The following is a 13503-nucleotide window of genomic DNA, read 5'->3' on the forward strand; positions in this document are numbered from 1 at the left end:
ATGCAGACTAAGAATAAACTGTGCCATGATTTTTGTGTGTGTGCGTGTACGTGTGTATGATTATAATCACTGTACTCAGAAGCATACGTATTCTAATTTAACCTGACCCTCTAGTACTCTATTAACACGGTCAATGGAATTTGTAGGATGGGTTGTGTGCAATACCAAAGGAATCACAAAAGCAGCAAATTATTTCCCCCACAACAGATTTACAGATATATAACAGATTAAACTAACCTACAGCCCAAATTTTCAGCCTGTACCAAAAAACATGAAGCAACTTAGAACTATTTGCACATACAACCAGTCTCACAGAGATAAAATTAAGAGAGTCAATTTGGTGAAATAAACTCTTCTGGCTTTTAAAAAATAAAGCATTGGCAAAATTAAAATGTTTCCTTGTTGAATAGTACTGAGACTTTTATGCCAGCTACAAACTTATTTAATTGTTCTTTCTTTAGCTATAGCATTCTTTGTTTCCACGATCTTTTAATTTGGAGTGTTCATAAGACCAGAGAGGCTTGCCACTGTTCTTGAAACTATTTATTTCACAGCAGTAAGTCTTTAAATGCCAACACTGCAATTCTGAATAATATATATTTTTCAAAGCTTGGCAGTTCCAGGATCTTTTCTTTGGCTTTCTCAAGCATGTTTCATCTGTTTATGACAAGGGTCACTGACATTAAAAGTCAGTGATAAAATCAAATAAAACAAAGTGAATTATTATGGCAATGTTTTTTTTCCTTAAATATTTCAGCATTTTAAAACATTGGGAATGCTCTGTTGCTGATTTGTGGTACTTTTGATACCAGATTACAATGACAATTCTACATACAGATCTGTATTTTCCCCCCAATGTACAAAAATTACTCTTTAAGTAGTCATAATTTTATTTCATGATGAGATGTGAGCTGTGAGAAAAAAAAATACCACACACGCAAAACCAATAAACCACAAATTCAATATAAATTATTAGATCATTTTTTAAATGAGCTGTTTGATCACTCCAGTGTTTACACATCAGGGTCTACTGTTGACATCTTCAACTGTTTACAATAAAAGTTAATATATTTTAAGAAAATAAAAAAAAGTTTGAATGGCTATTAATACCAGCCTGCACGAAGACCAAGTCTGTCTTAATAGACCATTGAACAACATGGTGTTCTGTTGTTATTTACTGCATCCCGTAGCATCTGTTCTTCCCTCTGTCACCATTAACGACAGTAGAAAGGTCTAAAACCAAGATCCAGGTATACTAGTAGCTTTGTTCCCAGACTTCCTCTTTTAGAGGACAAGAATTTTATTTTGATAATCTTTAACTAGATAGACTGTGACATACATCAACAGCAGTTCTGACTATGCTACAGGCAACTTGATAAAAAAAAAAAAATACTGAAAAAGGCTTCAACACTTTGTTTTACATCTCAAAGCTTTTCTAAGAATACAGATTTTGCTGTATTTGTTTTGGGTCTGTCAAATAACACCAGCAACTTGACATTCAGTGGAGTTTTGTTGGCATTTTTTTCTTTTTAAATGCACAGCTATGAAGAAAAATCCAAGCCTTTGGCTGCGTATATCTTGCTTCTGATCTAAATTAAGCAAGTAGGCCCCTGGATCTTTAAAACTGAAGATTTCCCAGTGTATTTTCTACAGAAGCTTATAATCTAATTCAGGTGGAAAGGCATCTCTGGAATTCACTTTGCCCAACCTCCTACTCAAAACAGAACTAACTTCAAAGTCAGGTCAGGTTGAGTTCTTAAAACCTCCAGAGAATAATTTCCACAGCCTCTCTGGCCAATTTATTCCAGTGCTTACCCATTTTATAGTGAAGTTCTGGATGCTTTTTTCCTTATATCTAATCAGAATTTGCCTTGCTGCAACTTGTGACTATCCCCTCTTGCCCTTTCACTGTACACATCCATCTTGTCTCTACAAATCCCTCTAGAAAGTAGAAGACTGCAACAGGATCCCCCACTAGCCCTTCTCTTCACAGTAAACAAAACCAGCTTTGCCAACTTCTCGTCATCAGTCACGTGCTCCAGCAATTTGACCATCTTAGCGATGGTCCTCCAGACTCACTCCCTTTTGTTGACGTCTCTGTTGTACTGGGGGCCCAGAAATTGCCACAGTGATCCTAAAAGCACAGAGTGGATACCAATCCCTTCCCTGAGACTACAACTTACTCTTTGGCAAACGCAGCCCAGCATGCAGTTAAGCCCTCATCTCTACAAAAACTCATGAATCACGTTCAACTTGTTGCCCATAAGGACACCCAGGTCCTTTTTCGCAAAGCTGTTCTCCAGCCAGTCAGTCCCCAGCCTCCAATTGTATATGTTCCCTGTGCAGGACTTCACGTTTTTACATCTGTTGGACTTCATGAGGTTACTGCTGGGGCACCTCTGCCACTTGTTGAGGTTCCTGTGAACGGTAGTGCTGTGCTCCATCACTTATGATTTCGCCATGTTTAGTGCAAATCTGCAGATTTGGCAAGTGTGCACTCCACCCTATCACCAGGGTCACTAATGAAGATGTCAAACAGCATTGGCCTCACATCCTTGGGGAAGGCCACAACCGATCATCTGCCTGTTAGACTGTGAAAGGCTGACCATTATACTTTGAACCTGATCATTTGGCCAGCTTCTAATCTACTTTGTACTCCACTCATCCAGCCCTTATCTCACCAATTTGGCTGCAATGATCCTACGGGAGACCTTGATGAAAGCCTTTCTTAAGTCAGAAAATTATATCCCTCTGATCACAGAGCCTGTGATTTCACCGCAGAAGGTAATCAGCTTGGTCTTACAAAGTCTGCACGTAAATCTGTGCTCGCTGTTTCCAGTCACCTTCCTCCACTTCATGTGCCTACAAATGGCTTTCATAAATACTTGCTCCATAAACTTCCCGGCCACTGATAACTGACTGACTGGCTTCTGGTTCTCGCCTTTTCTGAAGATGGGAGTATCATCTACCTTTTTTACAGGCATCACTATTTTATATTCCTCCCACATAGATCCATTTAAAATGTACTATCCTGCTTGCCACTGCAAACTTTTCCAGCACACAGTTCCACAAGAAACACTACTACAGGTTTGACCCTATGCGCTATGAGCGTGAGGTCAGAGACTACTCCAAAAAGGTGAACTGCTTCTTTTAAAGACTTTTAATTTCTAATACAACACAGCAAAAGACACTTCAGAGTATGAGCTATCACTATTGAGCTGAGGGACATCTTTGGTAGTATTTCAACTTGAACTTGATTACATTTGTCTACGGTCCTTGTCTCAACTACCTTTGGTAAGAAGAATGCTGTCATTTTATCAGTAGAGTTTTGCCACTTTTACAAGGAAAAAAGAAACATTAAAAAACCTATTTTTTCAACAGCAAAAGAAGAAAAAGGCAGCATTGAAATTGGAAGTTTACTGAGAATGATCAGCTATGCATACGCATCCATCCATGTATAGTAAAAAACATCCATGTATAGTATAGTAAAAACATCCATGTTTTACTATACAAAAGTTTTATGACTTGTAACATGGCTCTGAATCAAAAATGAGGAAAACGGAGCTAAGTGCAATCACAACTATGGCCATGTAATCATTGTGTTTCCTCAGTTTGATGATCAAACAAAAAAACATAATAATAAAAATAATAAAAAAATAATAAAAAAAAACACAACCCCAAACCCAGACAACACTCTAGGAAAAACTAGGACATATTAATCGAATAGTTAAAACTGAGGACCAAGAAAAAGGCAATATTCTACTGTCTTTCCCCAGAGGAAAACTATCTAGTCACAATGGAAGCTGCCGAGGGTTTGAAGCTCTATTGATTTTGAGAACAGGAATGGAAGCGGAAGGAGGAATTTTTAATCCACTTTTGAATAATATTGCTATTTCTATTGGAATGGAATGAGAATTCCTCAAAGGTAGGAACGGAGTCCTCCTGGCATGGGGACTATAAGCATTAATGTGAGAAACAAAGCAAAGACATCGTACAGATTAACTCATTCCCACAGTAGCAGTGTGAACTGTAGATTAGAATCTGCGCTTCCTCGATGATGTAAACTGAACTGGCATAAATCTGTGCTAACGTTAATTAAGTTCCTCAATAGAGTGAGGAACTTGCCCCCTTTTCTTGAAATCAACAGGAATTTGTAATTAATTTCATTGGAGCTGGTCTTAAAACTCTGATCTTGAGATCTATTTCACCCTACTGTGAAACATGTCAGAGGATAAAAAATTAAAGATTTCAGTGACGTGACCACCAGGAAGATAGTATATTTTCAATCAGAGGAATAAAAGGCCATAAATAAGAAAAAGTCAGCGTTACTGAAATGAGTGTCACATTTAATGGTATCTGCTTTATTTTTCTTCTGTTCAGATATGTCAAAAATTCTTCTTAAATTCTGCGATATCCTAAAAAATAAAAAATTAATGCCACTTGAGAGGTACAAAATTATCCTTTTAGAGCCTCATTGAGGAATACAGACCTATATTTGAAGTAAGAAAAATAACTGAACATGGGAAAAGCTAGCTCTTAGGAAATTAATACCAGGAAACGTTGATAAACTTAGTGTGTTGTCATGACTCATAGAAGATTTGTTGCCTACCAGATGCCAGTGCAGAAAAATACCCCATCATATTAAAAGAAGACAAGTTACTGAGAAGGTCTGGAAGGAAGCCATGGGCATCATAATCTATCTTGGACCTGGTGATATAAGCAGAACTAAATGGAGATCCTGCAAAACAGGTTTCAACAGTTTGTTCGCTGTACAGGCAAGCAGAGATCAAATGCCAACATTCTCAGAAATGAGACTGGTGCCACACTCAGGGAGAAGCAAAGAATGGCAGACAAACATCACGGCACAGTTCAGAAACAGCGCTGATGGACACAGATTGCTCCCAGTGCAACTGAACCTTACACAGCTAATTTAGCATTGACTATCTGTGTTTCTGCTACAGCATAAAACACTAAGACAACTCTTACCTAAAACAGTATTAACTTTAAACGGAGAAACAAACCAGTTCAGATAAATGGGGTGTATGGCAGGTTCTAGCTGAAGCCATATAGAAAAAAAAAAAAAAAAAAGAAAAGAAAAGGGGAGAAAAAACCCACGTTATTAAAAAGAGACTATGTTGATGTTCAGCTGAGGTGCAAAGACAGCAAAATGACAGTCAGCTTTCCTGCTTTTCGCAAGCGTATTTTAAGCACAGATTTGAGGACTAAAAGGGTAGTTTTCAACAAAGACGAAAAAAGTGTTGCACATCTAGGAGCAACATAAAGTCCTGAAGAAATGAGGCCATAAATGCCTAAAAAGGGCAAGCGAACTGTGAGAGAATGCTTGGAACATCCAGAGTAAAAACTGCGAGTATGGAAGAGGATTAAAGGTAGCAAGAAGGCACACAAGGGGTGTAGATTTTTCACCCTCTATCCTACATATAACAGCAGTCTTTGTGTGCTGTTGAAGACACCTTTAAGTACCTCAGCCCCCACTGCCTTCGCACAGCAATCGGAATCCCTATCCAGGTTTACTAGAAGGCAGCAAAGTAAGGATCCACTTCTGAACTCGTTTCAGCTGTCTGACACTGTTGTAGAATTTCTCACGGACAAACATCCATGTCCTATGGATGCAGACAACTTGCTAAGCCCCTTGCTTTGGAGATGGCACCCAAAAGGAGGGCACTCTATGCAGCTGGGAATATTAAAAGAGAACCAGCGCAGTCTTGTATTCAGGCAGAAAACCAGAACAAACCCAATTCTTTGTAACTTTTTCAACCTTTGTGACTGAATGGTGTGATTGAAGTTATTCCAGTTGCACTAATTAAACTTTCTCCCCAGCCTCCCCACAATGCTAGGGTTTACCTATGATTGGTCTGTATGAAAATTTAGCAACGTCCATTTGAATTTATTTGTAATAGGTAGCAGTCAGCTAATTATAGCAAGTCCACAATGGGTATTTACGCACATGCAAGGAGTTCGTCCACAATTACTATCCACCCATCACTTTTTGTATATTCACAAAGCCAAGTGGATCTTACTGTGCTCATTAGGGGAAAGATGAACACCATGCATGTGACTGGTGTGGGTTGGCTCTTTCCTCATCTTAATTTATCCAATGATACACAAGTTGCCTTGTGATAAAACTTTGTGCTGCACTATGATGTCATAGATGCTGGGTACTGTATTTCTGAATATAATAAAAAGAAAGACATTCTGCAAACAAGTAGTGCTTTAAAAGCATATCTTGCTTACAAACGTGCTCTTAAAGGCAGAAACTATGTTAATGGTTCACTAACTGGAATAGGAACACTATGCAAACAGACAAGTGCTTTGGAATAAGAAGAAAGATTTACATCTGGGAGCAATGGAAGTGACAACATGCTGCCCTCAGCCCTTGTCCAGAGATCTCCAGCTTTGATATTTGGGAAGCATTAAAGAACACCCAGAAGGAACCTGCTGTGCTTCTTAACAAAATACTGGCATCTATGACCCACAAAGTGGAGGCTTAAAACCAGAGGATAACTCATATTGGATTTGCTGTTAACTGGCCATGAGGGTCCGCATCAGAACATGACATTAAAAAAAAAAAAAACCAAAAATGTTTGCAACCACAGAACAGTAAAATAGTTGTTAAGGTGCAAGTTCCTCCTTTATCTTGAGAAGAACCTGTTACAGTTCACTTCAGGAGACATGACTTCCAGAGACATCTCAAGGTGATCTGACAATACTTGTTTCCCAGGAAACTAACAGAAAATCCTCTCCTCTGAAGGAGAATATACTTTGTCTGAAGATTTTCTCCATTCGTCAATGCCCTATCTAATCCTCTTTCTCTGAAAGGAGGACTAATGCAATCAAAAGAGCAGGTGACACCATTTCCCTGAAAGCTGTAGCTTAATAGTTTACCACCGTAAGTAAGGTTCCATCTGCTCCAGTTTCACGACCAAAAACGTGACAGCAGAAGCGTAAAGCGAAGCAGAAGCACAGAACTAGAAAAGAAGCGGCAAAAGAAAAGTGCAAGGAAGGAGACTCTGCAAGTGGTTTAGGAGAATCTTCTGGATTTCTTATCTGCAGGAAACTGTAAAAAGTGAGGATTTAGACGCAAAAAAAAAGAAGTTGTAAAAGATTAAATATTTTCTCTGACCAGTGTGCGAAAATTTACTGTGTAGATATCATGGAATTGTCATCTCAGGAGCTGTTGTGGGAAACTACAGTCAACCACCAAATGTGCTTGGAAAAAACAAAAAATTGTGAAACAAATTTTGCTCATATTTTAGTGTATATTTCAGTATAACTGTAACAATCAAGTTGTTATTCCTTCTTAAGTAATATCTAGGGCTGAATTAAGAGATTTGCTTTTTGCAGTTCGCAAGGGATATTCAATTCTGATCTTTTCTCTTTCTGTCTTCCACGCACTCACTGTCCTTGTTCATAGGACACAATACGTTCATATAGTTCACAATAAAATTTTACTAAGATGGAATTTCACTGAAATAAAAGTTGTAGGCAGGTTTACTTTAAAAGAAAGTAAATGAAACTTGCTAAACTGGACAGACTTTTGTGCGGGTTATGAATTCAGAGAGCGAAATAAACTACTGCCAAATGCCTCACTGGCTCCTACGTTTCAAAATAATGTTTCAGAAATCAACTTTTTAAGTGAAAGGAGTCCTATGAATTTTGTGGCATTTCTCCACTTGTTCCCTGATGTATCGTAGAAAGCATTGCAGAGGAAAGCAGTTTTAGTTTTTGTCCAAACCATGTCTCATTCACTCCTGATGATTCAGCAGTTTACACAAAACGAAGCACAGGGGAAATTCTGGTTTATCTAAAATCTTAGTAATATCAGCTTTCTCCCTGGTACTGCTATACATTTGCATCCACAGTTATTTTTCCATTCTGTCAGTAGAAACGTGAGTCTTCCTCCTGTTGGTCAGAATAAACGACTTCCCACAAGAGGTCATCTCCTCCCACAGGTGTCCAGGCTGGTTTTGTGAGAAGTGGTACAATGTCAGCAGACCAGATAGGAAATGCATTTTGCCTTCTTTTAATCCCAAAACTTACTCAAAATCTCCAGCGACTGTCTTGTCACCTTGCTACTGCAAGTCTGAACAGAAAGGCAAAAAAGTCACCAGCAAGAAGAATATATTACAGGGTGTAATGAGGAAAGTGTGAGAAGTCTTCTTAAGTGACATAAAAGGCAATTATTAGGAGGAAGGAACACGGAAAATTCTGTTACTCCCAAGCACATACACTTCAGTTACAGAAGCACTGATGTCTCACCGTGTCCTGTTAAGTCATCACAAATCACTGCACCAAGTAATGGCCCAAGAAACAACGGGTTCACAGCATTTTTGTGACTCTGCACAGTGTGCTGTTCCGAGGCTGCTCTGCCCCAGGAAGGAACCGAGTGGGTATCACAGCAGTAAAGCTGCCAAGCTGACAGATAAGCAACTAGCAAAACTTTTTAAAGTAAATCTGGCGAGTTGTTCAAAGTCAGTAGAGATACCAATACAGCGGCAGGGAAATGTTGCCTTTAAGCCCGCAGCGCACGTTATTTATTAATTGTGTATTTGCAGAGGTCAATAGGCTTTGTGCTTAAGCAGCTCGCCTTACGAAGTTACATAGAGATATTCTAGTAACGTGCTCTGTTGTTTATGTCCAGCAGACAAAAGCTACTTCACACAGTTTGAAGATGACGACTATAGCATGACCGCTTTAATTACAGAGTCAAGTGCTAATACAGCTGAACTCTACCTCTGTTCAGTAGTCCGTTGCAAATTATTTGGGAACAAGGCATGGGCTGTTGCTTCATATAAATCAATCCTCCATTTCTATTTACCCCTCGTGATAGAAAACACACAAATCCATCCTGCTTCGTGGGAATAATTCAGAGATGAAACGAAACAAGGAGAAGTCACAATTCCAGTATTTTTCCCAACCTGTCCATGTACGTTAGTTCCAAGCGAGCACACAACTTTGCAAAGGCATATACAACCCATAGTACACTACATGAATCACTGTATTTGGAAATGGAGTTTTTTTGTGCACAGCACAAGTACTTCACTCATTCAACATGAGCTATAATGAATAACTACTGATGACAGAGCCTTAGAAAACTATCTCATAAAACAGAGCCTTTACTTAGTTTTACTTTACAGCAGAATTTAGTCTCAAGAATGATTAGGGCATTAACCTGAACATTGAGCGTAACAGATGTCTTCTGTGACAATCAGACTTCTACACAAGAAATACCATTCTCATAAATAAGGCAACCTACTGACATACAATGAATAAAGAGTATTGTGCACGTTTAACTGTTACTTCAGTTACATCGGTGACCTTCAAAAAGCATCATTTGTGTGCACATGATAAACTGAAAGGGTCAAGTCATAATTTTTTTCAGTCATGGCCATATGTCACTTGAGCTTGCTGGGGTCTCATCAACAAAACAATCATTCGTCTGAAAAAACACTGCCCATATTTCAGATACACTAGTTTTGACAAAACCTATTATTGTGGAAGGTCTGTCAGATTCCAATTTCTACTCGACTTCGAAAAGGGATCTCAAACAGGGTCTCTGTTCAAAGTGCAGGGAGGGTGGTTGATCAAACATTCGGTTCTAATTCAGTTCTAACTTTTAGCAAGAAATATTTAATATCAGTCTCTATTTCATTCCTAATGTTCAGTTTAAAATAAACTGAAATCTCAAAGTTTGGTGACATTGGAAAATCACTTCCTTATGCTCTTTCCTACGTTGTTGTCTTAGTGGAGTACTACTTTTGATGATACTCAGAGATCTGCCAGATTTGAAAAGCCTCAAGTTTCAGGCAGCCCCCCAAAATACTACACTGTGTTTCGAAGAGCTAGATAGTCAATCAGCTATTTTCTGACTACAATTGGATGCAGCTAAACATGACATAGGGATAGTTTTAAGGAGGAAATAAGAAACATGCTGCTATACTACTACTTTGATCCTCTCTAGAATATAAATGTTGAAGCACGATTGAAGCCTTTTGACACTAATTTCAGCATTGCTTAATTACTAATTCTTTCATTACCGTGGATCAAAGCAGAAAAATGAATTGCAGAAAAACACTTTCTATCATTAGCAAAATTATTGTGCGAATAATAACGATAACACAATTTTACCTTAACTGAAGATAGCAATAACATTAGACTGTGTTTATTTGGTTACAGAAAGAATACATTTGTGGCTAACCACATTGCACCAATTTTGGTGGATAACCATACTGTGTTTGTGGATAACCATATTGCATCAATTAGGAAATCAATCTTTCTTCATGCATTTTCACAGCTTCTGCTAATGGTAGTGGTATTCCTCCTAAGCCTGAACTACGAACAGTGCCAAATATTACAGACCTGCCACTTCGAGACAAAATTATTTCCGTTTTTCAGTGTTACGGGTTTTCTTTCTTTGTTTTATTTTTTTGTTTTAGAGAAATGAGCAACACCTTGTACATAGCAAAGTACTCACATCCACCACACTTCAGCAACACACCCATATTATTCCCAACTCTTCAAGCCAGGACAAAGCACAGATTATTAAATTACTTCTCAAATCTCAAATAATGCAGGATTAGCATTCTGCACGTCCTGCAGATGGGGCAGGAAGCAACTCGTGGCACAAAATATTAAGCTACGTGTGTGGTCTGAAGAAAGAAAGTCTGAAAGCCTAAGTACATCATATTAAGACCATCATTTCTGTGACGTTGTGCATAAAGGAAAGATAGAACAATACAGTACTAATCTACATAGTACAGCAAAGTTGAGTACTACCTGTTATGAAATTGAGAAAATTAAAACATAGCAATGTGTTTTTTCTTGTCAGGGACCATCGTTTGCCTCTATTATCTGATCTACTTTTCTACATAAAGCCACAAACGTTTTTTTCTGTGAGGTGTACAATTCACTCTGACGATGGGAAAACATACCACCTACTACAAAATGCTTTCCGCAAAACTGTCAATGAAATCAGCTAAAACCAAAATAACCTTTGCTCCATCTCTGTTTGACTTAAGTCATGATCTTTAAACAGACTTAGGCTACCTATGTGTGTAAACCTGAATAAACCAACTAAAGTTAAATGAGTTTGGGAATGTATTTGTTCTGCGTCATGTATTTGTTTCAATGTATTTTGCAATTGCCTCACATTTATTAAAAGCAAACATATCCCTAACAAGTATAACCTTTCTAGTACACTGTGAAATACAGAATATCACCGATTATGCTGAAAACCATCAAAATGCAAACGGAATGAGAAAGAGCCTGAATCAACAGCATCACATAAACAAAATATAAAATGAAAACACATGTAACAACACAGGCAGTATACTTTTAGCTATTTGCCAGATGCTCATGCTAGAGATGACCTCAAGTACTCTGAAGTCACCAAGAACCTTCGCCTAACTTCAAAGGATTTGTCAGCTGAATAAAAACATAAATGCTTAGACTCATACAAATTGAAATTACTGCACAATCCTGCAATTCTCAGATCAAAACATGGCAAAATTTACTTTAAATAATAATAAATAAAATAGATATTTTAATGCTTACCATTATCACTTTTGAGATTGCCATTGCTGAGCTGTTTTAACCTCTTCTGATGGGATTTGCCATTGTAGTGGATCTGTGCCTGAGCAGCAGAGTTCAGCTGAATGTTACAAACGTTACACAAAGTGAAATTGGTGTGTTTCTTTTCTCTTTCCTTCTTTTCTTCAGTGCCATCGGGTGCTAATTCTTTCTCACCTTCCCTGTCTGGGACAGATGTGAAATCTGAATTGTATGAGTGGTTATCAACTGGTAAATCAGGGCTCCAGGGCTTCTTCATGTTTTCTGGAGGGAAAAAAAAAAAAACAAAACAAAACAACAAACCACACATAAGACAGAAAATTGATCAGTAATACAAAATAATATACACAATATTTCTACATTTACAAACCAACAAAATGCAGGTTCTTCGCATTTTCATATTTTAACACTACATTTCTGCTCACGTGGTTTGTTTCCTGTTCATGTTTCTTTGTTCTGCTGCGTAACTTGAGTAAGTTCACAGCCACTCAGGTAAATGCCTTTAAATGTTCAGGACTACTATTAAATCTATCACTGGAACCAACCTGTCAAAAGGGTATTCTGTTTTGTTTTGTTTTTAATTATTTCTATCTTATCCCTTGGTTAGTTTACTTTATTTAGGAATTATTCTATGAAAAGCAACCTTACAAATGCTAAGTTAGAACTATCTCAGCAAAGTCTAGATGAAGCTCATGACATCTTAATTGTCACCTTCAGTGGGAAACTGCACTGGATGCAGGTGCCCGGGTGCTGGCAGCGGGGGCTGCAGGGTGACCTCCTTAAGATGAGGCCAAGGCCTGTCCCATCCTTGGGAGAGCTAGTTCCAGGTGGCTCCAAAGCCGACCCACCAGTGCCCAAAGCTGAACCCATCAACCACGGGTGTGCACCTCTGTGATAACATATCTAAGAAAGGGTAAAAACACTGTGCAGCAGCTGAAAGAAATGTAGAACAGCCCTGTAGACAGTGGAAAAGAAGGGGGAGGAGGTACTCCAGGCACTGGAGCAGAGATTCCCCTGCAGCTCATGAAGACCATGGTGATGTAGGTTGCCGCCCTGCAGCCTACAGAGGGCCACGGTGGAACAGAGCAGGTGGACATGCTCTGAAGGAATCTGCAGCCCATGGAGAGCCCATGCAGAGCCCATGCAGGAGCAGGCTCCAAGCAGGGGCTGCAGTCCATAGAGATGAGCCCATGCAGGAGCAGGTTTTCTGTGACCTCATGAGGGACCCATACTGGAGCAGTCCTTTCCTGAAGGACCATACCCCATGGAAAAGACCCATGCTGGAGCGCATTTTCAAGAATTGCAGCCCACGGGAAGGACCCCCACTGGAGCAGTTCATGAAAGACTGTATCCCACGGGAGGGACCCCACGCTGAAGCAGGGGAACAGGGTGAGGAGGAAGGTGCAGCCGAGATGAAGTAATAAGGACTGACCCCAACCCCCCACCCCCATCCCCCTGCACCGCTCGAGGATAGAAAAGTCAGGAGTGAAGTTAAGCCCAGGAAGAAGAGGGGGGCAGAGGGGCAGAGTGTTTTAGTGTTTTGTCTTTGTTTCTCACCATCCTACCCTATATTAATTGGCAATAAATTAAACTAATTTTTCTCAAGTTGAACCTATTTTGCCCATGACAGTAACGGGTAAGTACTCTCCCTATCTTTATCTCAACCTACAATCTTGCTTTTCCATCTTATTTCCCCCCTCCCTCTCCTGGTGCAGAAAGGGAGTGAGAGAGCGGCTGGGTGGGGGTCTGGCAGCCAGCCAAGGTCCCTCCACCACAGGAATCCAAGTAATTGTTACAGCAGAAGTATTTTATAATCATCTCCAGGATTTTGATTCTTTTTATATAAATTATACAATAAATAGGCCAGTTAAACTCTATATGAATGACAACCTATTGTTACGTTCCATTACATACACT

The 13503-nt window shown here is 39.2% G+C and overlaps 1 protein-coding gene across 1 annotated transcript in view; it reads right to left on the minus strand.

The window, feature by feature from the left end:
* Positions 1-11371: 11371 nt before the first annotated feature.
* LOC309686460 (uncharacterized protein) overlaps positions 11372-13503 on the minus strand; it is a gene marked incomplete at its 3' end in the record, with an annotated part of 90531 nt that continues 88399 nt past the window's right edge. Inside the window, exons 2-3 of the mRNA XM_082499160.1 lie at positions 11572-11850; positions 11372-11442 (exon numbers count right to left, since the gene is read on the minus strand). Of these exons, the coding sequence (XP_082355286.1) occupies positions 11372-11442; positions 11572-11850 (350 nt within the window). The remainder of the gene's footprint in view (positions 11443-11571; positions 11851-13503) is intronic.

Source organism: Vanellus vanellus (assembly GCF_965231255.1).
Source record: "Vanellus vanellus genome assembly, chromosome: 2".
In the NCBI taxonomy this organism is placed as follows: Eukaryota; Metazoa; Chordata; class Aves; order Charadriiformes; family Charadriidae; genus Vanellus; species Vanellus vanellus.